The sequence below is a fragment of the Geosmithia morbida genome (assembly GCF_012550715.1).
Source record: "Geosmithia morbida isolate 1262 chromosome Unknown scaffold_23, whole genome shotgun sequence".
In the NCBI taxonomy this organism is placed as follows: Eukaryota; Fungi; Ascomycota; class Sordariomycetes; order Hypocreales; family Bionectriaceae; genus Geosmithia; species Geosmithia morbida.
This window is the reverse complement of record NW_023336210.1, coordinates 24,597-52,241: the sequence shown is the minus strand read 5'-3', so window position 1 is coordinate 52,241 and position 27,645 is coordinate 24,597. Positions and strand designations below refer to the sequence as shown.

Sequence of the window (27,645 nt, the reverse complement as noted above, 5' to 3'; positions counted from 1 at the left end):
AACCTTTAGGCACCTAAGTCATTTGACAACAGCCACAAACACACACACACTGTCTGACCTGATCCGACAAAAATAAACACGAATACTGCTTATCATGTCGAACCGTCAAGCGGCCCGCGACATGAACGTCGAGTTCCAGGCTCGTTTCCAGGCCAAGCAAGCCCGGCGAGAAGCCCAAAAGGCCGCCAAGCAGGACCCTTTGTTGAAGAAGCAGATCCAAGAGCTCCTCAAGAAGGGCGAGACACAAAAGGCTTACCAAAAGGCCAAGATTCTCCTATCGAAACAGGCCCTCGCCCAGCAGATGGATCAGATTGCCGACATGGCCGAGCTCAACTCGTCGCAGATCCAGGCTAATAATGCCATGAACCGCATGACCCAGATGATGGGGCAGTCGTCGCGTGTCATGAATGCTGCCCAGAAGAACGCCAACCCTGAAAAAGTAGCTCGCATCTCCGCCTATGTGCATGTTCCCCTTCTGTTGTTACACACTGCTGACTGGTATCGGGTAGACCCTCCTCACCCTTGAACAATTCAGACAGCAAAACGAGGAATACGCCATATCCAACAACATCTACCAAGACGCCATGACTCAGTCCACGTCCGCCCAGGTCCCCGAGGATGCCGTCCATGAGCTTCTCGGAAAACTCGCTGATGATGCTGGCATTGAGCTCAGCAAGGAACTCAATCAGGCCACACCCGCCAACGCTGAACCTGCCTCGGCTGCTGCTGAGCCCTCGGCCGAGGAGGAGGATAAGCTCCAACAGAGACTGCGTGCCCTGAGGGCTTAATTTTAATCTCATGGCTGAATACTGCAATTTTCAGGGTTGATTTCCTTGTTTCATTGTCTGGGTCTTTCGTTTTTCAATCACATTGGGAACAACAAACATGGTTGGCGTTGAGCGACTTGCGCTGGGATTTTCGGTTGGGATCACGTCTTTCTTTTAAATAACTCATGGTTATCCATTCGCCCTTTCCTTTCTCTATTTCTTCATTCATGACACTAAACCCTATTTCCACGCTTTTCTTTATGTAAATATTATTGCAATGCAGGCATCGCTATTTAAATCAAGACATATAGACTTGACCAAAACTTTCATGTTTCCCAGGCGTTCCCGCCCGGGAAATCCACCCGAATTTCTGGCTCCCTTACATGTACAAGCTTGCTACAGCCGTAATATCCCTCTTGATCATCTCCTGGGCCGTCTGCATCTTCTGATACAAGTCTGGATCACCGACAATGCGCGCTGCGTTCTTGACCTCGCGACACGTCTCGTCGAGTCGCGTGATAGTGCGCACAATGGTTCCCTCGAGTACGTCGGTAAGCGCCGTAATGTTCTTGAAGCTCATGCCCCTGGCCCACTCATATACGACCTCCATGATGCCGAAGCGTGGCCTGGATACAAAGTCGTTGCTGTCGTCGGTCGGTTGGATCACTTGGAGTCGTGTCTGAACGTCGTTGACTTTCTCGGATATCCGGATAATTGTCTCCTTACCGCGCTCCAGGTTGCCCGTCAACACAGGCTCAACCGTTGTCTTCTCTTGGAATACAAAGGCCGATAGTAGAGCCGCAATTTCAGCCGGCTCAAACTCGGCCAGTGCATTATCCAGAATTAGCTCGGTAAGCACGAGTTCGTCACCAGAGTGGATTTCACATGCCACCTTGCCCTTGAGCTGGATACGCGTGGCATCGTCAATAAATCCAAGCTCCGTGAGCACCTGGACTCTCTGTTCATAGTCTGGTAGGAGCTGAAGGTTCTGATCCGACAGAGACTGCTTCAGCTGCGAAATGTGCTCCTTGATGAGCCACTCGTCATGACACATGGCAAACTAGAAAGTAAATGTCAGCCAATGCACTACGTTTCTATATCCTGGCTTGCATGAAAGGAGGGAAACGTATGGGAACTCACGTGCTTAAGGAAGTTGGGGCATTTTGTCACTGGCGACTCGGATACCACCTTGGCTAGGTTAACCCGTTTCTCCATGAGCTCCTGCAGCTGAAAGCTCTTGACCTTTGAAAAGTCCATCTCATCCCACCGATTGTCCCAGGTAGAGCAGATCTCCTGAAGTCGCTTGTCTGCCTTCTGCAGAACTTCGCCGCCTTGGAAGATCTCGGGAATAATGTCCTTGGTAACCCAGTGTGTCAGACATTCGACATCGCTCAGAGGCACATGTAGTGTCTTGATGTGCACACGTCGCTTTCCCTGGGGTAATTTATGGAAATATTTTCTGAATTCCGGGATGAATGGGAGCTGGTCACTCGCATCTCGTCTCTCCCTAAGAGGCTTGATGGCGCATATGTGCAACGCCGGCTGGTCGGCCGACGACTTCATGCTCATGCCATCCGCCAGCAATATGCCGGCAGTACGAACTCCCTCCCAATTGAAGACGACCAGTCGGTTCTGCGAAAACATACGGCGCCCAACAGGTATGTTGAGAAGTCCCTTGTACAGCTCAAGAGTAGCCTGCTTGAAGTCCTCGGACGCCTGGTGGCACTCAACCATGTGTTCGTCGCATGTGGGGCATGAGTCTTTCTTGACCTTGGCAAGGTCAGCCTGGGCCAGCTTGACATCCTTTTCATGCTCTGGAAGGAGTTGTTGCGTTGCGTGTTCCGAGAAGCTGCGTTTAATCATCTCCTCAATCTTCAACGCTTCTACCCGCAGGAGGTTGAGAATCATGTTGTACGTCAGGCGGAACTGCGAGCGGAGCTTAGATGGCTCGCCTAGGATCATGTTGCGAAGATCTGCGGCGGGCGGTGCTTCGTCGCCTCCAGGGGGTACAATGATGACAGACCCAACAGTATCGAGACCACGACGACCGGCTCGCCCAGCCATCTGCGTGTACTCGCCAGGGAGAAGGTTTCGGAAAGAGTGTCCGTCGTGCTTCCGGTAGCCAGAGAAGACGACAGTACGTGTGGGCAGGTTCAGACCCATAGCAAACGTTTCGGTTGCAAACAGCACTTTGACGAGCGTCTGGGCAAAGAGCATCTCGACAATCTCCTTGACGATCGGAAGCAATCCGCCATGGTGGACAGCAATGCCTCGGCCCAGGAGCTCTCGTAATCTGATGATCTGGGGAAGCTGTCTATCCTCAGGCTTGAGACGCGCAATGGACCTCTCGATAACCATGTGGATGTGGCTTTTTTCAGAAGCCGTACAGAAATCCTGGTTACTCAGAGCATCGGCATTTTCCTCGCAACGCTTCTTTGAGAAGACAAAGATACAGGCGGGGAGGAGAGTCTTCTTCTTGAGGTACTGGACCAGATGAACCCACAGGTTCTTGTCCTGGTTAGCCGACGTAAATCCTCCGGTGCGACCAGAGCGTCCCATGTGGCCAGGCGCGTGGCTGGCACGAGGAGGCCCTCCTCTTCCACGCTGTTGGTTTCCTCCCCTCTGCTGACCTCCACGACTTCCACCCCTCTGGCCTCCCCTCTGAGGGTTGCCTTTCTGGTTACCGCCGGGGTTCCCACCTCGTGTGGCGACCGTTGACTGAGCTGGTCTGTCCTTACCCTTTCCTTGGTATGCTTGGTGGGCATCCTTCCACCCCTTCTCAATGAAATTCTTCTCTGAATCGACAATCTTGTACACGTCCTTGCCGGCCCAAAGATAGTGCTCAAGTGGGACGGGTCGCTTAGGGGTGGAGATGACATATATGTCTTTTTGCTTCGTTCGTCCAACCCATGAGGCGAATTCGTGCGTGTTGGGCACGGTGGCGGAGAGTAGGATCAGGGATACGTGCTCCGGCAGCATGATAATGACTTCTTCCCAGACAACGCCTCGCTCAAAGTCGTTGACGTAGTGGACCTCGTCAAAGATGACAAACTCAACATCACGAATTAAGTCGGCACCCCTGTAGAGCATGCTACGTAGAATCTCAGTCGTCATAATGAGGCAGCTTGCCTCGGGGTTGATCTGGACATCACCCGTCAGGATGCCAACTTCGTCAAAGATTTGGCGGAAGTCGCGGAACTTTTGGTTGCTGAGCGCCTTGATGGGAGATGTGTAAATGGCTTTTGTCATGTGTCTTGCTGCCAGGGCAATGGCATACTCGGCAACGACAGTCTTTCCAGCCGAAGTATGAGCAGCGACAAACACCGAGTCGCCGCATTCGAGATGGTAAACGGCTTCTTTCTGGAATGTGTCGAGTTCGAAAGGCCATTCTCTGGCCATGCCTGGGACAAGTTCGCGGAAATTCGTCATGTCATGCTTAATGTCAACCATGTGCGCCCATTCCCGACCCACCTTCCTCGCACTGGAAGCGGCGAGTATGCCATGGGGTTCGAGCGAGGGAAACTCGATAGGGAGGATGCCGTCGATATCGTCACCCTCACTTTCATCTGCACCTGCCTCATAGGCCAAAATATCTGTTGGTGACTCGTCGCTCCTTCTCCGGTCTGCAAAATCATCATCTAGGCCCACGGGGTCCTCTTCGAGGACTTGGCGCACAGCATGGGCGTCGTTCTGGCCTGGGCCAGACTTTTTGGGAGTGAATTTGATTCCCCTCATCAAACCAGGAGCGATCTCCAAGAGTTTCCCCTGGGGGCCTAGCTGGATCACTTTGTCAAGTTTGCTCTTGCTAGAGCCATCGCCTTCGTAGCCAACAGGGCCATCACCATGAATTTTATCCTCTAGAGCTGCCGTGGCTTTGACACTCTCCAAACCACCCGGGGAAAACGGGAAAAATCCTGCAGCACCCCTCACAAAGTCTGCCCGGCCTCCAGGTTTTCTCAGTAGGCTGGTCGAATTCTTGGCCGTGGAGTTTGCTGCGGGGATCGTGACATTTTTGTAGCCTGTGACGCGACCCTCGAGACCATGACGCTGAAAGAGGGTGGCAGTGCGGCTCTGTGTAGGAGCGACGTTGAAAATTGACGAGTAGTCGGCTTCGGAGTCCCAGCGTTGCTGCAGGCGGTTGAGCCACTCTGACGAGAACTTGACCGATGGATTGAGGAACAATAGCTCTAGGTCCTTCCTGAGTTGATCTGGGTCCTGTGAAGCTTTATGAATAGCTTTTGGGACATACCCGGGAACAGATTCCTCCAAGAGGAGAGAATCTATACTGGCCATGTTTTCTGATTCTGCCATCTATCAAGGGTAAAATTATGGCAGTGAGGCTGTAGATGATGAAGTGAGAGTGTAGTGTTGCCCCACCAGTATTTGGGAACGAGCCCGTGACGTGTGGGCAAACAAAAAAGACGGTTAGTTGTTACTCCACGTCACAAAAATAAAGCATTAAAGAGCTAAAACTGTCAGCGTTTAAACTCACACGGTCAATAGAGAAGTTCCATAGATCCCGAATCCATAGCGCTGTCATTGATATACCGAATGCCTTCTACATTCTTATTTACACGCTTCAACTTTTCTTCGCTTCTATTTAATGCACGCTATTGATTGGTAGTAAATAATACGACCGGTTTCGAACAGAAAGAAATATAGCCAAGGCAGAATAAGCAGAAGCAAAACGCACAAGACGGATACTAACATAATTTCACAAAGCGTATAGTAAACATTAAGTGACTTGCGCCTAGGGTTGTGGTTTTGTAAAAAAATGTGTACACAAGGCGCAATACAAATACAGGTCCAATCCTATCTTCGTCCATCGAAAAAAAAGAACAAATGAGACTTTGGATGCCGCTTTCAAGTGACAGGGGGGCCAATATTCCATACCATCCATGCGTCAAAGCTCCAAGAGGGAGGGGCCAGCATACATCGTGTTTAAAAGCTGAAGTTGCTCAACAGTCGAGTACATAGCTGAATCTCATGAGCCCATTTTACCTCCTTGTCTCCTTGGTCATATCTCTCACTCTTCTTTTTGTCTTCCAAGAAATCAAGAAACGAAAAACAGCAAGGCCCTTACAGGCGGAGGAGCTTGGCAGCCTGAGACTCGATGAGGGCCTCAGTAGGGAAGGACATCTCCTCTAGCTTCTGGGCGTAGGGGGTGGGGACCTCGGCACCAGTGACACGCTGGGCAGGGGCATCGAGATAGTCGAAGCCGTACTCCATGGCGACAGCAAGGATCTCGGCGGCCACACCGAACATAGGGTAGCTAGAGTCGACAACCATGAGGCGGTTGGTCTTCTTGACGGACTGAATGATGGTCTCAATGTCGAGGGGTTTGATGGAGCGTAGGTTGACAACCTCAGCCTCAACGCCGTAGTTGGTCTTGAGGTTCTCGGCGGCAGCGAGGGCCTGGCCGACGCAGCGGGAGGCAGCGACGAGGGTCAGGTCGGTTCCAGCGCGCTCAATCTTGGCCTTGCCGAAGGGAATGACGAAGTCATCTTTCTGGGCAGCCTCGGACATGGGGAAGGTCTGGCCGTACATGAGCTCGTTCTCGAGGACACAGACGGGGTTGGGGTCGCGGATGGCAGCCTTGAGGAGACCCTTGGCGTCCTCGGCACTCCAGGGAGAGACAACCTTGAGACCGGGGATGGAGCCGTACCAGGCTGAGTAGTCCTGAGAGTGCTGGGCGGCGACGCCAGAAGCGAAACCGTTGGGACCGCGGAAGGTGATGTTGCAGGGCTGGATACCACCAGACATATAGAGGGTCTTGGCGGCCGAGTTGACAATCTGGTCGATGGCCTGCATGGCGAAGTTGAAAGTCATGAACTCGCACTATAAAAGCATACAATTGTCAGCTGTTATCTCGCACAGAATAATAGGAGGGCTAAAGGGGAACAGAGTAACTGATGATGGGGAAGTTGAAAAGATGGAAAACATACAACAGGGTTAAGGCCACTCAGGGCAGCACCGACGGCGAGACCGCAGAAGCCGGACTCGGTGATGGGAGTGTCAATGACACGCTTCTCACCAAAACGGTCGAGGAGACCCTTAGTAACCTTGTAGGCACCGTTGTACTGGGCAACCTCCTCGCCAAGGATGAAGACCTTGTCGTTGCTCTCGAGCTCCTCAGCCAGAGCCTCGTTGAGGGCGTCACGGACCGTGTACTCCTTGATGCCTTGGCCCTCAGCGTATGAACGCGACTGAGTCTGCGAGGCACCAAAGTATGCATTGTGAGCGAGAGCAGTGCGCGAAAGCTGAGAGAGGCTTTGAGTCGCGGAAGCCCTGGGAATGATGGACGCCCTGGCCGAAGTGGTGAGGCGAGCTGCCGGTCGGAGGAAGCGGGACATGATGGGCGACACGACGTGGAGACGACGAAAAAGACGGGGAGGATACAAGCTTTGGTGTAGCTTTAGACGGCCGTCCAGACGACGTATCTGAATTTGTCCAGGAGGAGAGGAGAAAAGGAGGGGGGAGGGGGAGAAGGACAAGGGTTTGGACCTGGGCAAAGGAGGCAATTGAAGATAGGATGTTGAGGTTGAGATTTGTTTAGCAGAGGGTAGAGCAACTGCAGAGGGAATTTCCGGGCAGGAGCGGAACCGGAGCTTGATTGGCCTGTGCTATTGCTTTTTTCCATTAGGGGGCAGAAGCGATTGGTTAAGTGGGTCCTAATAGCACCCTGAATGGTACATTGGCTGCTCTAGCTTCTATTATCTCTTCGGAAACTCTTCTCGGTGCCTCTTTTCGGAGTTTTAACAACCGTCTGTTGGGGCCACAGGCAGCTCAGACTAAGCCCAACCGGGCGGTACGTAATAGTACTCTAATAATCATCGTTCTTATACCTTGCTATTATCGTCGCCAAGTCCACTTCAGATGCCTCTGGAGGCTCCTACACCGCACGATATCTCAGCAGTAGTGTATCTTTTGAAAAGCTCAAGACAGCATTATCTATTGCTTGGCAATGGCACTGACCATGATGTTTCCCATGGTCTGTTTCAAGTCGCATGGAGAACCAGTAGTTGTGAAAGAAAAGAGCCCAGAATTCAAATTCTGTCTTGATATAGTAATTAATATCCTGTCCTGATATAGTGATTAATAATTATATATTGGGTTTACCCCTTCCGTAAAACACCTTTTTATGCCCGTGTTATATTGCCCTGTTTATCCTGCGTGTCTGCCTTCTCGTAAGTCTTTTCTCTTTTCTTTTGAATCGAATGAATTACCCTGTTTACTCAGGCTTGCGACCAACCATGAGGTACATGGGAGTAAAGAGGTGCTCCTTGCCACCAGCAACCAGGCAGTCAGCGGCAAGGGCCAGGCTGTCGGCCGTTTTCTTGGTGCCAGCGGGAGCCAGCTTGAGCGTCTCCATGACACCGGCAAAGCCGTGGGCGAGAGTACGTCCCCACTTGGTCATGCGGACAATTGTGAAGATATCGTAGATGGACTGGATGTAGCGGGTGTCGCCAGACAAGGGCCACCACCAAGGGAAGGGGTCGTCGCGCTCAGCAAGGTCATCGTTGATCAGGAGTTCGAAACCGGCGGCCTTCATGGCGTCGAGGGCAACCTCGACCTTGCACATGTTGGAGATACCGTCACCCTGCTCAATACCGAGACGGATCTCACGGTGGTGAAGGTTGTCGTTATCGTATTTGTCTGTCATGAGCCACTCGTACACACCAAAAATACCGCCGGGCTTGAGGACGCGGAAGATTTCGCTGTAGATGCCCTCGAGCGTGGGGGCGTGGACGGTAGCCTCAATGGCGTAGACGGCGTCGAAGCTGTTGTCAGGGAACGACATTTGCTACGCGCAGATATCAGTTAGCATATAATTGAGTATTTTATATCCTTTTCTTCTGGAGCTAAGACCAATTGCTCACCATAAAGTCGCCCTTGACAAAGTCGAGCTGGTTGGACATGCCTTCCTTGGCAGCATAGTGGGTAGCGCGGTCAATCTGGTAGTCGTTGTTGTTCAGGCCGGTGATGTGGGCGCCGGTGAACTTGGCAATCTCCCTGGCAGGGCCACCAACGCCGCAGCCAACATCAAGGACCTTCATGCCCTCACGGATGCCAATGCTATGGGCGAGGTAGTGCTCATGACGAGCAATAGCCTGGTAAAAGGGCTCGCCGATGGAGTAGCGGCAGAAGTGGAATGACTGCCCCCAGCCGTACTCGTACAGATCGGTCGCCAGGTTGTAGTAGCTAAAAGAGAACAACACTAGTCAGCCACATCGCTCCCGAGAAGGAGGGGGAGGAGAAAGGGGGGGAGGGAAGGGGATTAAAGATGATTACTCACTGCCTGGTCAGAGTAGCGTACTCGGCAACACGGGCCTGTAAGGGCAAATGTTAGACAAGTGTCAAGACACACAATCATGGAAACTCACAGCGCGCGTCTCCTCAGTCTCGTCTTTGGCAGCCTGATTGTCCCAGTGTTTGAAGTAGTCGTCAACAGCAGCCTGCTTGGCAGCAGAGCCCTTGGCGAACATGGCGGCAATACCACCCTTGGCCTGGGCAGACTTGCCGTGCATGGCCTTGTTGAATTCGGCATCACGCTTATGATCCTCGCGCTCTAGGTTGGACATTGTGGACGAGGCAACCATGCTGAATATGATTGCTTATTTGAAAAAGGGTAGGGGAGAAGAAGAAGGAGAAGCAGATGGACAGAGAAGGTTATAGGAATATATAAGCGAAAAATTTCTTTGGCAAAACTATAAATAACAGAGCTTCAAAGGGGGTGGGGAATGTGTCGGGCAGTAAAGGGAGGAGGAGAGGGCGAGTCTGGGGCCTTTCTATTGATATTTATCTTTCCCGTCTGAATTTCCCTGGCTAACGGTATTATCACAGCAATTTCCACGACCCTTTCTGGCCCCTGGATTCTCATGCGATCTCACGTCCTCTAGCTCTTCAGGCTAGTCCTTATGTGGAAAGGCGCACTGTCCAATCTCGCCCCAAGGGGTAAGCGGTCGACGTACAGTTATTGATACGAATACGAACGCGAATCAGCGTTTGTTCTGGCATGTGAATCCAAGTCCCTCCACGCGGCAAGAAGTACGAATACGCTTGCCTCATGTAGAGTAATCATACTCTGACAAAAAAATGAGTTAACCTGATGTTTCCATTCGCTTAAAGTTCGGATGATTTGGGCCTTTTCTTTCCCTATCTTATCTTATTGATACCTCATGACCTTCATGACTAAGCGTAGAGCCTTCCTCATTTTACGAGTACGCCATATGTAGAATCGTATTATTAGTATTTATCTATGCCGTACTCGTATGTGAGGTCAGAGTTCCTGCTCCACGCCATTCACGGGCTTGTTTATTGATTTGGCCTGCAACAACTTCCAACATTGCAACCATGCCGCCGCAAATTAAACAGGATCTCAATCGCTCGGGCTGGGAGTCGACCGACTTTCCTTCCGTGTGCGAGAACTGTCTGCCCGAAAACCCATACGTCCAGATGCTCAAAGAAGACTACGGCGCAGAATGCAAATTGGTAAGCTCATTGTTTCCCTCCCCTCGGTCACACCGATAGTTGTGTGCCTCTCTGAGGATGGAGGATTCTGTATGCTGACTAACAATCAAACAGTGTACGCGACCCTTTACCATCTTCAGCTGGAGTGCGACGCGCGCCCAGGGACGCAAGAAGCGCACAGCCATATGTTTGACATGCGCGCGGCTAAAGAACTGCTGCCAGAGCTGCATGCTTGACCTGTCCTTTGGACTGCCTATCGCTATCCGTGATGCTGCTCTCAAGATGGTCGCCCCGGGACCGCAGTCAGACGTGAACCGCGAGTACTACGCTCAAAATAACGAGAAACTCATCGAAGAGGGTCTGGGTACTGAAGAATACGAAAAGACGGATGAGAAAGCCCGTGAGCTGTTGGGGCGTCTGGCGCAGAGCAAGCCCTACTTTCGCAAAGGTCGCGCCATCAGTGAGGCCGAGGTCGAGGCTGACAGGAGGTCGTCAGCGCACGGGAACCCCGCCGTGGGTGCTGGTATGGGGGGTCCAGGACCTATCCGCACACGCGACACCAAGGCGGCCAACGCTGCGGGCGCCAAGACAAGGTCCAAGAGCCGGCAGGCATTCCCTAGTGCTGCCCAGCTGCCCCCGTCACCCCGCGACTGGATCCCCCCAGCGGACAAGAACATCATGTCTCTCTTCGTCACGGGCGTGGAGGATGATCTGCCCGAATACAAGATTCGCGACTTTTTCAAGGTCCATGGAAAGATCAAGAGCCTTGTGTGTTCACACATGTCGCACTGCGCTTTTGTCAACTACGAGACTCGCGAGGCCGCCGAGAAGGCTGCCGCCGCCTGCCAGGGCCGTGCTCTGATTTCCGGCTGCCCTCTCCGCATACGGTGGGGTCAGCCCAAGGCCATCGGCACTATGGACAAGCAAGGACGCGCAGAGATGCTGCGCGATGCCAGGGTGGGCCTTGCAAAGAAGAGGCAAAATCAGCAGCAGCAACGGGCCGTCGAAGGAGGTCTACCCCAAGACGCTAGAGCTTCAAATACCCTGGCAGAACCTGCCGTCGCTCTCCCTCCTGGAGCCGAGGATACACCAAAGTATGCTAGCCTCTCTGGGGACTAGGCTTTTCACGCAATGAATCCAGCAGTCTTGTTTTGAGAGGTGGTGATATGGGACGCATTATTTGATCTAGGTGTTGATAGGCGCACGAGAAGTGGCAATCAATGGTTTATACGCTTTTGTTTTGAAAAAAGGGACAAAGTGGACGGTGCCATTATCACGGCGTCGGTCGATGTCTTCGAAGTACATGTAGTGATACAACAAATATTATACAATCGTGTCTGGTTCTTTCCTGTATAATCTTCTCTCTCAGCCGAGATTAAGCTGACTGGCAGCAACCACTGCCCGTAGCCTTGCGCTGGCCTGCCGTCTTTATAGATTCGTTGTCGCCGCGTTCCGTGTACTCGTGAATTCGTAGTTCTGAGTCGAATGGTTAATCAATCTGACACTTGAGAGAGGCATGAGCGCTCTTGATGGGCAATATTAGCAATAACTGTGCATACCATAGGTGTGGTCCTTGTCATCCTGCTTCTTGCCCTGCACAACATTCTCGCGCAGGATCTTGGATACATCCTCCGCCTTGAGGATGGCGTCCTGGATCGCCTTAGCGTCGACCAGAGCAGCATTTTGGCGAAATTCGGTACGGATCTGGGACTTAGCGGCAAGGAGTACCGACGTGTCACCTGCACAGATAGGTCAGTACTTCGTGGTCGAGAACAGTGCCGACTAAGAGTGAGTGTAGAGTCTCTGATTACCTTGAAAGGCAATGCGCGCAGAGCGCATTACATGTCTGTAGGCTGCGAGAGACATAGCTGGGGGTTGTGTGGTGATGTTGAAGGCCGATCAATGCTTATGGAGCAGTAGTATTACGCAGCAAAAAGACTCGAAGTTGAACTGGGAGTTGCCACATGAATAAATAATTTGCTTACCCTATAGAAAAATCTCTTTCCTGGTCAGCGGCCCCACGTAGTAGGAGCAACCAGTAAGCCCCACCAAATATTTTTTGTGTGCGAATAGGAAAGAGGGACAAAAAAGTGGCAGATTCTTTCATCCCTCTTGTTTCTCCCCTTACATCAACTAACTTCTAGTGCAAAGTAGCAAACACCGCAAATATGGGATCTGTTGCCACTGTGACCCTTCCTCTGCCTCTGTTGCCCGAGGGCTGGAGCGCCGACAAGGACTTCAAGGCCGTCGGCAAGCTCACGTCGGCCTCGCAGCGTTCCATTGAGCCTGTCGGCCCTCACTTCTTGGCTCACGCCCGCCGCGCCCGCCACAAGCGCACTTTTTCCGAGGATGACCGTATTCAGGCCCAGGAGAAGGCCAAGAATGTTGAGGAGGTTGACGATGGCGAGATCAGCGAGCCTGAGGACCCCATGATGCTCCAACGCGAGGCCAAGGACTGGAAGACCCAGGACCACTACCAAGTTCTCGGCCTCAGCAAGTACCGCTGGAGGGCCACCGAGGAGCAGATCAAGAAGGCTCACCGCAAGAAGGTCCTCAAGCATCACCCCGACAAGAAGGCTGCCCAGGGTGCCTCGCAAGACGACCAGTTCTTCAAGTGCATCCAGAAGGCTACCGAGATCCTCCTCGACCCCATCAAGCGCCGCCAGTTCGACTCAGTCGACGAGGAGGCTGAGGTCGACCCTCCCACCAAGAAAGACATCAAGTCGGGTAACTACTACAAGTTGTGGAACAAGGTCTTCAAGGCTGAGAGCCGTTTTTCTAAGAACCATCCTGTCCCCCAATTTGGTGACGCCGACTCCACCAGGGAACAAGTCGAGTCCTTCTACAACTTCTGGTACAACTTTGACAGCTGGCGTACGTTTGAGTACCTGGACGAGGATGTTCCTGACGACAACGAGAATCGTGACCAGAAGCGTCACGTCGAACGCAAGAACGCCAACTCGCGCAAGAAGAAGAAGGCTGAGGACAACACCCGCCTCCGTAAGCTGCTCGACGACGCTTCCGCCGGAGACGAGCGCATCAAGCGCTTCCGCCAGGAGGCCAGCGCCGCCAAGAACAAGAAGCGCTTCGAGCGCGAGGCCGCCGAGAAGAAAGCTGCCGAGGACGCCAAGGCCAAAAAGGAGGCCGAGGAGAAGGCTAAGCAGGAAGCTGAGGAGAAGGCTAAGCAGGACCGCGATGCCAGCAAGAAGAACAAGGAAGCTGCCAAGAATGCTGCTAAGAAGAACAAGCGTGTCCTGAAGGGTTCCGTTAAGGACGCAAACTACTTTACCGACGCCGAGCCTACGGCCGCTCAAATTGACTCTGTCCTCGGCGACGTCGAGCTCATCCAGGGCAAGCTTGACGTTGACGAGATTGCCGACCTGGCCAGCAAGCTCAACGGGCTCAAGGTCGCTAGCGAGATTAAGGGTGTCTGGAGCGCCGAGGTCAAGCGCCTTGTCGACACTGGCAAGCTCAAGGATGGCGAAGCCAAGTCCCTGGCATAGATAGATTTACGAGGAAAAAAACTTATGAGTTATTGTTAGATGATAAATGGGTCCTTTCGGTGAATCTTGTAGAACAGCATAAACTTGCCAAGGTTTGTATACAGTGGCAATACACAATATAAATATGAATGGGCTTTCGAAATTACTTGCTCATACTGAGTGTGAAAGAACAACAACAACTTTAATCAACAGGTATTAAATTAATATATAAAAGCACCGATATAAACAAATGGGATTGATATATGTACAATAGTGTTCCATGGCGTCTCCCGATCAAGAGATTGACCTAGAACCATTTCGTATATGCATGCCCTTCTTAGCAATCAGCTCACCATCGTGAGTGCCCATCTGGACCGGACATCCCTTGTGAAACACGACAATGATATCTGCATTTTGAATGGTGCTAAGACGGTGAGCCACGGCAACGGTCATGCGAACAGCACCCACACGGCCTAGTGCTTCCTTGACAATCCTTCCCGACTCAATGTCCAGGGCGCTCATGGCCTCTTCGAGGAGAAGTCTTGGTCGACGCATTAGGGTATGCATAATGACAGTCTTCTTAGTAGAGACAAAAATTCCGACGGTCTGAATTACGGGTATCTTTGGTCTAAGGGGGTAGGCAAAATTGACCTTGTTGATGTCAATCGCCATTCCCTTTTGGCTGGAAGCCTTTTCTAAGGAACCGGGACATCTTCGTGCCTGAGGGCTCCTCTAACTGCTTCTGCATCGAGTGTCTTAAAGCTGCCCGCAAAACGATACAGGGACATAAGAGCATCAATATCCCGGGGCGGGAGCCCTATGTTAAGTCCATATATCTCCACTGATATATTTTGTTTGGGGATTGAAGGAAGGCGACATTTTATTGAGTCAGTAATAACTAACAAACGAAAGGAGCGTGATGCTGACGCTATTTGCGCCATTTTCGTACTCTTCTGCTACATTATTGGGACGTCATCAGCCGATAAATTGCAGCTGCTCGAGCATTCTGTTGGCTTGCAGGGAAAGATGTGAGAAGCATCCAAGATGACTAACTAGCTGTATCGTATGTTCTAGCTGTACGCCGAGGTGGCAGTCATGTATATTGGAGCTAAGAAGCGGCAGCAGGAAGATAAGCCCCTGATTCCAATCAACGGCGAGATGGAGGATATGTACCTGGACCAGCTGGGTTTCGCGCCGATAGATGACCTGGCAGCAGGGGTCATGGAACAGTATCGTAGGAGGGGCTGGCAGCAGCTCCATACCTATGGGTGGCCATAGAATGCGGTCATCTACATGGCCAGCTGGTTTACGAGCGGTCAGAACATGCTCGAGTTGATGGAATCGGACCGGCCGCATATGAACCCATCTAAATGGATGCCATCGGGGAGTGGTGGCCCGAGTATATAGGTGCACGTAAATGGGCAACGAAGTCGTAAATGTAACCTCAGCGCCCAAATAAGGTTTTAGTCGGTTGGGAATCGCGGATCGTAGACTTCGTAGCCTTCGTCTTCTGTGTCGCTCTCGTCGTTTGTTGTGCTCGCAACTAGCGACAGCTTGGACGGAGCGGCGTCGGGCGTCTTTTGGACGGCAGCAGCATGTTGTTGGTCAATCCCCGCCGGGGAAAAGGCGCTCTTGAAGCCGCTCTTTTTGAAACCTCCCTTCTTGAAGCCGCCGCTGCTACCACCTTGTTGCTGTCCGCCCGAGGCGCCATCTTGACTAGCGAGCTTGATGCTGACGAGCCCATCGGCTTTGGCCTCTGCCTTACGAGCGCGACTAGATGCGGCAGGATCGCGTACCATGGCCTTCATGTCGCGCAGGCGCTGCTTGTGCGAATGATCATAGGAGCTGAGGTGGGCTTCATAATCGTTCATGCGGCTGTAGCCCTTAGAGCAGAGGTCGCAGTAGAAGGCGCGTTTGGCTTCGCGGGCGGCCGACATTTGGGCCGAGGGCAGGGTCTGATGACGCTGCAAAATAAAGAAAATCATTAGTTTAACCGGACAGCGAACAGGGAATGGTGCGTAGATATTTTGGGCGTACCGGAGGCATAACTGCGTGGTTTTGTGTGGTGGTGATTGGGGTGTGAAATGCAGATGTTATGATTTGTAGCTCAGGTAGGGACGGATCGTCATTAAACCCACCAAAAGTCACTGCAGCTGGCCGCCGCCAAGGTCTAGACATCATCTTCTTACACCAACAGCCACAAAATATAGACCTCAACGCTTTTCTCAACGGCTTCGTTTCAAAAACTCATTGAAACGCAGAATCCTTTGTTTGATTTTCTGTATGGGGTGTTCCTATGGAAGATAATGAGTTCCAGCCGACGGATCGCCGTCAGGGCCGCGATTCCCAAGCCACGACGTCTTCCCTCGCTTTTGTCGACCCGGCGCCTATCGAGATGATCGAAGTAGATGATGAGGAGAAGCAGTCGACACAAGATACCGAGCGTCTTGATTCCAGCCATACAAGCCATGAGGATGATCCTGCACCACACACGGGCTCGACTGTTACCCTTGGGCTCAGCGGCTTGGGCCGCGGAGCTGTCTACTACCGTACGTGTGGTTACCCCTGTTTGACGACATACGTTCTGTGCATGCTTCTGCTGCTGCTTGGCTATCATAGTACTGACGTTTATTGTGTACAGTGACGCGAATACAGAAATACTCGAGCTACGCAATGTCCATTTTCACCTCCCTTCACCTGTGCAACGTATCCCTGATCCCAGCAGCGACAGGATCCATCGACGCTTCGGAAACCTACTTCCTCATGACGCGCGAGATCTACCAAACATCGATATCTGAACCGGCTCTGGTGCTCCTGCCATTTGTCGCACATTTGGGCTCGGGGATAGCATTACGACTCTTACGACGGTCACAAGCTATCAAGCGATACGGGCGGGCTGTTGCTACACGGCAGCGTGTGGCCGGGACTAGGTCAGCTACGTCCTCACCTTGGCCGCCGTTGAACTACATTTCTGTGTCGGGATACGGGTTGATGGCATTCTACACAGCTCACGTGGCCATGAACCGCATCCTGCCGCTAATGATTGAGGGCGACAGCTCCAACATTGGGCTGGCGTATGTGGCCCACGGATTCGCACGGCATCCGGCCGTGTCACGCCTAGCATATGTCGGTCTCATTGTGACAGCGGCGGGGCACATGGTCTGGGGAACAGCGAAATGGCTTGGGCTGGCACCCTCGACACGAGCGTCTCTGTCGCCATCGCTGGCGGGCCTGAGCGCCCCGTTGGCGACCAAGGATGTGCGGCGACAGCGGAGGAGATGGCTGGGTGTTCACGCCGTCACGCTGGGGGTGATGGTGTTGTGGTCGGTGGGTGGTCTGGGCATCGTCGCTCCTTCCGGTGCCTCGGATGGATGGGTTGGCACATTGTACGACAATTTGTTCAGCAAGATGTGCTTATAGTATTATGGATGGACGAATACAGACTGACGAAACTGTGATATCATGGCTGAATTATATGGCAAGGAGAATTTATTTGGGCTTGTTCTTGTCTTCTTTGTCTTACGAACTTCGCTTGATGATGCATGTACGTTATCCGTTCAAGCAAGAAGAGAAAGAATGCATCACCCCGAACAGCTGTCAGATGTCATTTGCATGCAACGGAGACATGCTAAAAGCCTTTCTGTCCCCAGACAGATTGGTCGGATATGTTGTGCGCCTCAGTCGTCTCTTTTTCTCTTCTTTCTTTTTCTCCTTTTCTCCTTTCGTGCTCTCAGACTCGGAGTTGCATGAAGTACCACGGAGCACTGCGTATGCATATTCCATGGTTTTCAAATCAAAACAAGGGATTTTGTTGTTGGATTACATTCATCATCTACGGACTAATGGACTATGGCCAATTGACAATAGTGTCGTTGTGGGACTTTGTTGGTTGTACAAGTACGTTGGACGCTAATTGTAATTAACTATTACTCCATATTGCAAGCAAAAAGCAACAAGGTTTCCGACGTGACAGGGTTTCAAGGGCCTATGAGTAAGGAAGTTCAGCCGCGAAAGCAAGTACGAAGAAGTTCACTACGACGTACGAGTAGACCGCCGTAAATAATAGTTATACTCACTTCACACTTGTTATAGGAATAATTCTCATAGGCAGCTGGTCCGGTGGATATGATTTTCCCCTGGTTGAATGACTGTAACATACGGTCTCAAGGCCACGGCGGGCCGTTCTAGCTGACCTGAACGAACTTGACTATGCCAAAATTTGACCAAGATTTTTTTTTTTTTTTTGAATTGGACAGGGATACGATGAAATTTTGCTGAGAAAATGAAAGAAAGAAAAAAAGGAAAAATCTGCTGTTGTTGCTCTGTAATATATGGTGAGGGAGTCTTCGTGCGACGACTTATACGTACTTGTGTATGTATTCCGTCCGAGTCTATTCAAGATGGTAATCCGCGGACCGCTAATAGTAGGAGCCTGTGATCAAGGGTCAGGAATAGACGTCGTTTTAAATAGTCATTATTCAAATTGTGCGGAATACGGAGTACAGGTTGTACAGTTGTCGTTTACATGTAATACACATAAATAACAATCAGACCCGAGGATATGGTCATGATATGTGGAGGATACTAATACTCGTCTTATTCAGCCACAGACTGGGCAGGTGCGACTGGAGCGACGAATGGTCCTTAGCACTCTGCGACTCAAGAAATATTATCTACTATTACTAGTAATGACAATTCACCTCTCTTTTTGTTTCCTCATTTCCTTCTTCCTGTTTTAACAGAAACTTTTCTTATCTTGCGTCTCTAAACGTACAACGCACGTAAGGTTGGTACGTACTCTGCTTGTAATATATTAATCAGCTACACGAGTGGCAGGAACACATTAACAACAGTAGCAACAGAAGGAGCCTCCTCGCCCATGACTCTTTCCCCATCCACTCACTTATTCAACCCCCCCCCCCCCCAAATCACTCTTTTGTCTCTTCACCCCCCTCCTCTTTTCTCTTCCTCTCATTTCTTTCTCTTTTGGTCCTCCCCTCAAACGATAGAGGGCATAAAATGATCACCATCTCTGGCGCACAGATCATCTAGCCCACACATGGGAGAGGGGCACATCACATGTGCCTTGGCGCGCAGAGTCCCGTCCCTTGATCCATACAGACCCAGTCAACAAACGCTGTTCCCCAGGACCGACTCCTCGCGCGCTGGTAGGCGTCTATCGAGTTACACAAGCCTCGGCTCACCTTCTGCCGTTGCTTCGTGATTTTTACCCGACAGCCGTTGATCTGAGGTCTGTCATTTCCTCCCCTTACAATATGCAGATCAAACGGCGCCTATCCTGCGAAGATGACAACTGCGACGCGGCAGAAGACTATATCAGTCGGTCTCGCCTACATAAGCGCATCTGTCCATCTACCGACGATTCCATAATCAGCCGACCTCCCGTACGCGACACAATATCTACTCTACCTGCCGAGATCCTCGTCCGTATACTGTCCTTCCTCGGCGAGACGACCCTGCTCGAGATCTCGACCGTCTCCCGCCTCTTCCACCGCGTCACGGCCGATCAGCATCTGTGGCGCCTGCACTATTACCGCCGGTTCATCCTACCGCGCGCACATCTGATACCAGGCTTCCGGAAAGGTGCCGTCCGGAATGGCAGCTCATACAGTAGCAGCCGAGCGAGCAGGCCTGAACCCACGAGCCGCTCCGGAGATTCTGTCGACTGGAAACAGTCGTACAAGCTGCTGCACAACTGGGCCCGGGGGCGGTGCGATGTCGAGGAGCTTCAAATCCACCCCCGTGAGCCCATGATGCTCGGCCGGACCATCGGTAGGACGCTTGTCAAGGTGGTCGAGGGACTAGCTATCACGGCTGACGTCGCATCGGGCCTCATGGTCTGGGATCTTCGTACGCGTTCGCCCGTAGCCCAGACAGGTCTTGAGCCGAGTTCCGGATGCCAGGTTCATCCGACGTGCTTGGCCGTCGACGATGAGCTCCTGTCCCAGGGCGGGGTAGGCATCGCTGCGGGCTTTGACAATGGCACCTTTGGCGTATGGAGAATGGACCTGGCCAACAAACAGCTGATTAAGCTTTGCCGTCACAGCAGGGGACCACAGGGTCGCCTCGAGGCCATTGCATACTGCCAGCCGTATGTTCTAGCGGCGTCGACGGGAGGCTACGTTGCCGTGTGGACGCTGGACGCGCATTGGCATAATGGGACTGATGGCGATGCTACCAAGGCCAAAGATGCCCGCGCCCCGCACATGGTGCGTTCTCTGAGGTCGCACAGCACCCGCGCGCCTCTGACACTGTCGATGCGCAGGGTATCGTTGTCAGTCATTGCATCAATAGTGTACACTCTGGACACTGTCGGCGGCTGGTGCATCGGCATTCAGGACTTCGATATCCGGCCGTCGTTGGGCGATGGGCCGCCCGAGATTGTTGATTCACGCATAGCACACACCGTACCGACTCCCATGTACGGTGCCAGGGCACAAACAGCACCAGCTATGTCACCACCAAATGGTCGCGGGGTCCGCCACATCATCGGTAACGAGGACCATGTTGACGATGGCGACGACCAAAATCAAAACTCGGTACACTCGACACCACCATCTGCCTCCTCGCTGGGACCCATTTGTCTCTGCTACAACCACCCTTACCTCCTGGCCACGCTGCCGGACAACACTCTGCTCCTGCACCTATGCACCACGACGTCAACGAGGTTAACCATTTCCCCCGGAACGCGTCTTTGGGGCCACACGTCGGGCATCTCTGACGCTGAAATCACTGCGCGCGGCAAGGCCGTCAGTGTGAGTGCGCGGGGTGACGAGATTCGCGTATGGGAGCTCGAAGGGCGTGCAGGAGGTTGCAGTGTTGAGGTGAGGCCTAGGCAACAGGATGCCATCCCTGAGGAGAGCAGCACGGACGCACCAGCCATGTCCACGTCTTTAGATTTCAAGAAGAACAAGGTAGGGTTCGACGAGGAAATGGTCATTGTGCTCAAGGAGGCGCTCGATGGAAGAGAGTCTCTCATGGTATATGATTTCACATGAGACTACAAGTATAACAACGGGGAGGAATTTTTTCCATATTTTCTATTAAGTTGAATGACCAGCTGCAGCGCCTTAGCACTGTTTGGTGAGCTGCAGATGCTCTTAGGTATTCGGAGGGGTTGTAAATGGGACATGAGACAAGGCTGTTTCTGCCTCCCGCCTCTAGGACATATGGAAGGAAGGCTGTGTGGAGTCCAGGCTGGCCTGGCTTGGTCTGCGAGGCAAAGTTATCGAGGCGCTCCGGGCACAGCCACCTCGAAACGCTGTCTACACCCTCCCCCGAATACCCAGATATCAAATCCGCAGAATTGAATCGAAACCCCCGCGATTCCTGTCATCAGCGGGTATGACAGGTATAAGGGATCACGGGAACAAGTCTAATATTGGTAGTGGTGTGTCCAAGTTGTTGAGAAGCAGTGACCAACTTGGCGTGGCGCACGGGGCGCAAGCCGCTGTGGATATATTAACAGGAACTGACTGGACGGGCCGAAAGTCCCCCACTACGGCCGGATGATGCACAAGTAGGAGGGAGAAGGACGGAGGATTTAAGATGGTGTGGGAAGGGGGCGAGGGTCAAATTGGCACATGAATACATGTTAGTATATTGTGGGGAGGGTATGGCCATCATGTGAGAAGACCGGAGGGAGGTTGGAGAAGGAAGAACGAATGATCACAGCAACCCATCATTCACTGTCGATACTACCGTGGCATAGCAAATTCCCATGTCGCTCTGCTAGACGCACCTGAGATCGGCGAAGCATGCGTATTGCGTTGCTTGCAGATTGTCACATGGGAGCCGCCCTCTCCCCACGACGAGTAGAGTCATGTTAATCTAGAATATCTTGCAGTTCGACATCCTCCCGAGAGCACATTCAGGTTCAGGCCTTTATCCTTCCCACTCCCTCTACCATTTCGCAATAACGCTTTAGCACATGTTCCCTTAGATCCTCGTCTAATGTCGGATGGAACAGCTGTCCCTTAGACATGATCATCCTATCGTCATGTATGGACTGTACCTCATGTCCCCTGGAGGTCTCGTCTCATGGTGCTAATGATTATGTCGTGTTCTTCGAGTTCATCCATGTCATTGTCCATGGGCTTCTGGACGAATAGCGTGTTTTTTTTTTGAAAAGAAGGAATAGGTACACGATGGCGTATAGTCGAGGCATGTTGTCCTGAGGTTTCCTCGGTTTGCCCCGACAGCGTTGCTGTTTCAAACCATGCCACTTTGATTCTGCTTACATGATATTGAATGTTCTAAAGCTGCTGAAATAGCGGGCGTCTCCTTTTGGATTTGACTACTTTCTACAATCCTTCTTGGGCACAGAGTTACAAAGAGTTATTGCGAATGTGTCCTACGACTATTACGTGAGGACCAACAAAACATTACGTAGCATATTAGTGCTGTTAATCGGCAATTACATACATATAGATAGACGCATTGCAATGTTAAGAGAGGGCTTAGCAAGGCGAGGTAGGGAGGAAGAGGAGAGGGTGGAGTGTTGTATACATGTAGGCACTGGCGTAGTCGGACTTGGAAAGACCAATGTCAATATCCCGTGATATTTCAGACGAAAGAGCACACAAGCTATATCATCGGCAACACAGGCTAGAAGAACCGTGATTCTGACCTTGGCCTGGTAATAAGCGCTGCTGCCTGCGTGCCGAGAAGTTGACGTTGCATTCATGTGCAGACAACGAGACTAGGCAATTCTGCAGTACCCTAGCACTGTCGTCATCCCGCCTGCAATGTCGCGTCTTATCATGTATGGCACTTCCTATCGACTATAGTACTTCGGCATGTTCCCATGACTCTTGAAGCAGGACAGTCCTTTCAACATTGCAGAGTTGATAAGGAACTTGTTTCCCCTCTGTTGTTTCTTGATATAAAAGGAAGAGAGGGTTGCAAATGCGACGGTCTTTAAAATTCTTGATTAGAGAGTAACGATGATACTAAGTAGTATTGGAGGACGTTATACGATGTCTCAGCTATGTTTGTCAAGTGACTGGGGGGGAAGTCATCTGGGCCGAGACAGCGCGGGGGAGGGGTAACCATTCAAGATGAGGAATCAGATAAGATGTCTCTTGCCACACGTTTTTTTCCTACTCGTACAGGACACCTCCGTTCGTAAGAAAGAGAAGAAAACAATCCGGCTGACCCGGTCATGCCTTCAAAAACAGGTGCGGAGAAGATAAAGTACCCTTGGCGACTCTATCCGGGAATTACCGTATTAGTATGGGGAGATGCTTGCTTACGACTGATTATTTATATATACGAATACTATTGTATATATATTTCAGTTGTAATATAGTACCCGGATGTTGTACGAAGAAGAGGGGGGAGGGCAACAGGTTGCACTGGTGTTGCCCAGTCCACAGTTGACTTAATTGCCCCCCCTCCTTTGTTTTGTGATTGCCGTTGTTATATTACTCGTGATGGAGAATGGAGGGAATGAGTCACATTTTCCTATTTCTATTATCTAATTTGAATGATTGAAAAGGAAGTCTTTTATATAGATTATCTGTGATTTTAGCTTCAACGAACCAAGAAATTTGTAATTTGAAGAGAGGAAGGGCAGAAAAAAAGGATTCACCGTCTGTTTCACACAAAACAAGAAGGAGCTATCGGGGCAGGCGGTGATGAATGTGTTGGGGGGGGGGGGTGGTAAAGGAGCCTAGGAAAGAAGGAACCACATGTGTGACTCACTCTTACGGAGCACACTCCAAACGATGGAGAGACGTCCCCATAATCCAAGATATCTATTGTACGACGTACACACTGTGAGTACCCCTCTTATTTACAAGTATTATATCAGTATCACTGCTAGTAGTATTTAAACAGCTTTGTACGGGATTCTTCTCCTTCTGTAACCGTGTGATGAGCCAATGTGATGTGGGTATTGGCCAATGAAATCAATCGTTTCGTTGACTGCTGAGACGAACAGACGCCCGTGCGACTCGTCAATCCTGTCTTCTGCCTGGGCTTCCACTCTCCCTCTCTTTACTAGTTTTCGCTCATCTTTCTCAAAGTTCCAAATATATATTAAGTTTTCCAGTCAGACAATTGGCCAATATTTTCGTATTTGCCCTGTTCCCTTTCACCAATCCCTTTGGTCGGACAAGTGGCAGCGGATGTGCTGGCCAAGAGCTGAGCCGACACGACAACTGCATGGCATGGCATGGCAGATTGGCATTGATACATACGACGTAATATTACACGGCAATATTCTGAGAATCTGCGCAAACTAAAAATTGGATTCGAAATTGAAATAATTGAAATAGGATAAAAAGAAAGAGAAAAGTACGAAATAGATTTACGCAAATGTACATAAACGTACATGGATTTTGAGGCTATGACGCACACGGGCCCTGCGTTGTCATGCAACATGGATGCGTGAATGTCCTCGACAAGATCAACAAGGGACCACGATGAGACGATTGGGCCGCTACGGAGGATGCGAAGTAACTCGCAAAAAGACAATACCGGCCAAGTGCGACGTAGGAATATGCGGCGTATGCGACGTACCCTCTTTAGGCCTTGTTGCCATATTGTTGGGCATCTAGAGTGAGTCTGTTAGAACGACTCAGCTTGAGACTGTCTGCCACTCTTGTGAGTCTTTTCCCACCTTCACCCCTCAATGGTGGTGGGGTTGGCTGCCAAAACGCGCGCGTGGGTCGTGTAAGTCGACACCACCAACGCAAGCGCTCTGTCTCTCTTCTGTCGTCACTCCCTCACTCTATTTCTCTCTTCTCTCTTGCTTATAATTTTGTTCTCATTAAAGCGATTGTTCATTCTTTCGAGAGAACGAATTGAATTGCGCCTTTGTTTGTAGCATTGCCAGACCATCTCCTGCCCCAATCATTCTCGAGGCCGACCATTCTGTGACTCGTAAACATTCTTTGTGCGACCCATTGACCCCTCTTCTTGGGACCCCAATTGAACCAGTCATGCCTATCAATTGAATCGATAGCATGTCACGTCTTTTTTGATCCTAGGGTGGTGGCGGGGTTAAGAAGAAGGTCGCGTCTTGGTGGGGGTTTGCAAATTGAATGTTCAAGAAAAAAGTGGAAAAAGCCTCTCTTCTGCCCCAGAATCAAGATAGATTAAATTCGAATGAAGGCGAATTAAAAGAAGGGGGGAATCAAAAATTCACTGTCGAGGAAAAACGAATATCTGGCGCACGTCGCGGCTTCGTATCAAGCCATATAGTACGGGAAAGAGAGTGTGCCCCTGGACGGGCGCGTGGTCGAAATGCACAGCCCAGCCGTACCAGCGAAAAGACCACCACCATCCATCACGGAGAATCTCACCACCATCGGAGTCTCGGGAAGTAGTTGGTCTGTAGACTGTAATACTGGTGCAATGCGCGATCGGGAACAAAGAGCGGCACGGTTCGTTAGAACGGCATGATTCGTTATCCATTTTCTTTGTCTTTCCGGCTCTCTCTCTCGCCCTCCATCTTCCTACCTGCACTTGCGAAACTTGTTGTATTGATTGCGACGCCATTTGAGACAGGTAGGTGCACTCACAGGGGAAAGAGCAATGGCAGCACAAATAGTGACTTCCCTCTTATCCAAAAAGCTTGTGATCGGGGGGGTCCCTTCTCTGTTTGGTTGGATGACACTATCCCTCCTCTTCCGTAGGAAGGCGCTAGCGGCATCGCACCTGACAGGCTGATCCAAGGGGGGTGTGGATCCGAAAGGAGGAGAGGGGTGGCCCGGGCATGAGAGACTCGGAGAGTGCTTACATGTACGGAGTACAGTGTATTATTAATTAAACAGCGTACCCCGTGCTAGTGAGGAGCGTGTGTGATCAGAGTGAGCGTGAAAGCGGGGGGTGTATATGTAGTAACATTTCCATCTTTGTTGGAGGGTCAATCTCGTCCCTCTTTGGTTCATGGTTGCGAATCCATACGTACAATAATATGGACGAGGGTACTCACGAGGGATTCCGTCTTGATCGGCGCATAGCATCCAGTGTTTCGTATATCCATATGGATTCATCTCTCTTCTCTTCCCCCCCTTTCTCTACGTCTGCTGTCTTCATGACACTCTGCTCTCCCTCCTGGGATACTTTGCCATTGCCATTTCTACAACGCACATACAGATGAACACAAACAAACGCAATCAATTTCAACTGTACCATAGATCAGCAACTTCGACACCAATAACGAGCGCCTAAACACTATCCAACATCCCTTGGCAGTGGATCGCGCGCCCTCGCCCACCCCAAAGAGGGGCACTCCCCCCCTGCATCACCACCAACATCTTGGTGCCACATCATTCACCATCTCTCAGTCTCTATTCTTTCTCCTCTCTCCTCCTGCCCTCGATTCCAGACAACAAAGAGGACACACAGAAAGACACAAAAACAGCCGTGCCCTAGTACAAGACGTGCATCTCGTGCCCCGCCAATCTGCCTCTTTCTATCAAATGTAGACGAGGCATTGGGTATCAACGCGCTTCTTCTGATTCTGTGCACACACACCCCCTCACCTCAAACACGCGCGCTGGCTGCTATTGTCCATTGCTACTGCCTCGCTTTCTCTCCCTTCCGCTCCTGCCTACTACTAATCCAACCGGCCCCTGTTCACTTCTCCCCTTCCTTCCTTTTTCAAACCATTGCCAACTTGTTCCTTCCCCTCTTACATATTTCTTTTGCTACCGCCTTTTCCCTTTCCCTTTGAAACGGGAAAATAAAAGAAAGAGAAAGAAAAAGGAACGCGTCTATCGGCTCTCTTTCCTCTTTCTCCCTCCCTCATATCCATCTCTCCCCCATTTCTCAGCAATATCAACCATAATTCTTCTCTCCATCTCAAACACCACCAATTAAACCATCACTCAATCTTTGAACACACGCACACATACAAAAGCAGCTGAGAAAGAAATCACGTTGCTCAACCACAATCAAATCATCACGGCTCTCAGCCCTTACTTTCGCCTTAATTCGCATTGCCCGCCTGTTGCCGTTGCACCCACACACACCCGCCGCACCGCCTCAACCCCACCCCCTCTCCGCCACCCTGGGACTGTCAGCAACCAAGGCCGACGCACAACTCTAACACCCAGATCAACGGGCAACAAATCCGGTGCAACGGTGAAACCACAATTTACGAGTACAAAGAAGCCATTATTTGGCAGAAGCACTATTCGCCTGTGCTCGCCACCCAATTGACTTGGCTGCCTTCTAACAATTGTCATCTGGACTTCTTTTCTCTTTTCCTTCACCCCAGCATAATCAGAACTTTTTTTTGTATCTCCTGATCTCCGTGCTTCTGTTGTCAATCGTTAATTCATTCATCCTCTGTCACCTCGGCTGCACATCAAACTCTTTACTCTTCAGGCTACATTCACTAGTCGACGACTCTGATTTCACAACAAAACTGATTCATCAATCGGATCAATCCACCGCTAGTCCTGCGGGGCACACACACGCACACACACGCACACTCGCGCCACACTCGCGCCACACTCACGCAAGACACGAGGGGATATACGAGAGGGTGTAATTGTCAACTCTGACATCTTTCTCATACCTTCTCTCACATTCTTCCACTCTCGGATCCCTGGATCTATCTATCACCATTTCAATATCCAGTGCAAACCCTGGGATCAGAATCCCAGTGCGTAAGAGCTCAAGCCTGGTACTTTTTTCAATCAATTGCGCTCCAATCCTGCCTATTCGGAAAGTTACCATTAAGTCCGACATTCGAATAAATCTGCCTTGGCTACAGCCACTTATAACCATCGCCACCCATCGTCCATTGGCGCTCTTCGCCTTCGCCACCATCGCACACATCAGTCATACGGCAGCTCTAGGCTACCAACAATGGCTGACAAACCCATCAGCCTTCCAAGCGCGTCTCCTTCGCACCCTTTGAGCAACAGTCATCACCAGCTGCAGCA

At 51.2% G+C, this 27,645-nt stretch overlaps 10 protein-coding genes across 10 annotated transcripts; 5 read left to right on the top strand and 5 right to left on the bottom strand.

Moving 5' to 3' along the window:
- Positions 1 to 94: 94 nt before the first annotated feature.
- Positions 95 to 788, top strand: GMORB2_4731 (charged multivesicular body protein 1; the record flags this gene model as incomplete). Its single annotated transcript, XM_035466705.1, has 2 exons — positions 95 to 439; positions 510 to 788. 2 exons carry the CDS (start codon positions 95 to 97, stop codon positions 786 to 788), a joined length of 624 nt encoding a protein of 207 aa, XP_035318118.1.
- Positions 789 to 1,146: 358 nt separating this feature from the next.
- On the bottom strand, positions 1,147 to 5,060 carry GMORB2_4730 (antiviral helicase SKI2; the record flags this gene model as incomplete). The annotated part of the gene is made up of 2 exons (XM_035466704.1): positions 1,147 to 1,827; positions 1,908 to 5,060. The coding sequence occupies 2 exons, from the start codon at positions 5,058 to 5,060 to the stop codon at positions 1,147 to 1,149; spliced, it is 3,834 nt and encodes a 1,277-aa protein (XP_035318117.1).
- Positions 5,061 to 5,846: 786 nt separating this feature from the next.
- Positions 5,847 to 7,120, bottom strand: GMORB2_4729 (pyruvate dehydrogenase E1 component beta subunit; the record flags this gene model as incomplete). The annotated part of the gene is made up of 2 exons (XM_035466703.1): positions 5,847 to 6,605; positions 6,713 to 7,120. 2 exons carry the CDS (start codon positions 7,118 to 7,120, stop codon positions 5,847 to 5,849), a joined length of 1,167 nt encoding a protein of 388 aa, XP_035318116.1.
- Positions 7,121 to 7,998: 878 nt separating this feature from the next.
- GMORB2_4728 (sterol 24-C-methyltransferase) lies at positions 7,999 to 9,367 on the bottom strand (the record flags this gene model as incomplete). Its single annotated transcript, XM_035466702.1, has 4 exons — positions 7,999 to 8,571; positions 8,648 to 8,969; positions 9,064 to 9,098; positions 9,152 to 9,367. 4 exons carry the CDS (start codon positions 9,365 to 9,367, stop codon positions 7,999 to 8,001), a joined length of 1,146 nt encoding a protein of 381 aa, XP_035318115.1.
- Positions 9,368 to 10,121: 754 nt separating this feature from the next.
- Positions 10,122 to 11,357, top strand: GMORB2_4727 (pre-mRNA-splicing factor RBM22/SLT11; the record flags this gene model as incomplete). The annotated part of the gene is made up of 2 exons (XM_035466701.1): positions 10,122 to 10,259; positions 10,353 to 11,357. The coding sequence occupies 2 exons, from the start codon at positions 10,122 to 10,124 to the stop codon at positions 11,355 to 11,357; spliced, it is 1,143 nt and encodes a 380-aa protein (XP_035318114.1).
- Positions 11,358 to 11,613: 256 nt separating this feature from the next.
- Positions 11,614 to 12,104, bottom strand: GMORB2_4726 (complex III assembly factor LYRM7; the record flags this gene model as incomplete). Its single annotated transcript, XM_035466700.1, has 3 exons — positions 11,614 to 11,714; positions 11,798 to 11,977; positions 12,050 to 12,104. The coding sequence occupies 3 exons, from the start codon at positions 12,102 to 12,104 to the stop codon at positions 11,614 to 11,616; spliced, it is 336 nt and encodes a 111-aa protein (XP_035318113.1).
- Positions 12,105 to 12,406: 302 nt separating this feature from the next.
- Positions 12,407 to 13,741, top strand: GMORB2_4725 (DnaJ-like protein subfamily C member 2; the record flags this gene model as incomplete). The annotated part of the gene is made up of 1 exon (XM_035466699.1): positions 12,407 to 13,741. One exon carries the CDS (start codon positions 12,407 to 12,409, stop codon positions 13,739 to 13,741), a length of 1,335 nt encoding a protein of 444 aa, XP_035318112.1.
- A 1,442-nt stretch (positions 13,742 to 15,183) lies between these two features.
- On the bottom strand, positions 15,184 to 15,766 carry GMORB2_4724 (Zinc-finger double-stranded RNA-binding; the record flags this gene model as incomplete). The annotated part of the gene is made up of 2 exons (XM_035466698.1): positions 15,184 to 15,684; positions 15,758 to 15,766. 2 exons carry the CDS (start codon positions 15,764 to 15,766, stop codon positions 15,184 to 15,186), a joined length of 510 nt encoding a protein of 169 aa, XP_035318111.1.
- A 250-nt stretch (positions 15,767 to 16,016) lies between these two features.
- GMORB2_4723 (Protein of unknown function (DUF1691)) lies at positions 16,017 to 17,140 on the top strand (the record flags this gene model as incomplete). Its single annotated transcript, XM_035466697.1, has 2 exons — positions 16,017 to 16,269; positions 16,362 to 17,140. 2 exons carry the CDS (start codon positions 16,017 to 16,019, stop codon positions 17,138 to 17,140), a joined length of 1,032 nt encoding a protein of 343 aa, XP_035318110.1.
- Positions 17,141 to 18,996: 1,856 nt separating this feature from the next.
- On the top strand, positions 18,997 to 20,739 carry GMORB2_4722 (uncharacterized protein; the record flags this gene model as incomplete). Its single annotated transcript, XM_035466696.1, has 1 exon — positions 18,997 to 20,739. The coding sequence occupies one exon, from the start codon at positions 18,997 to 18,999 to the stop codon at positions 20,737 to 20,739; it is 1,743 nt and encodes a 580-aa protein (XP_035318109.1).
- Positions 20,740 to 27,645: the final 6,906 nt, after the last annotated feature.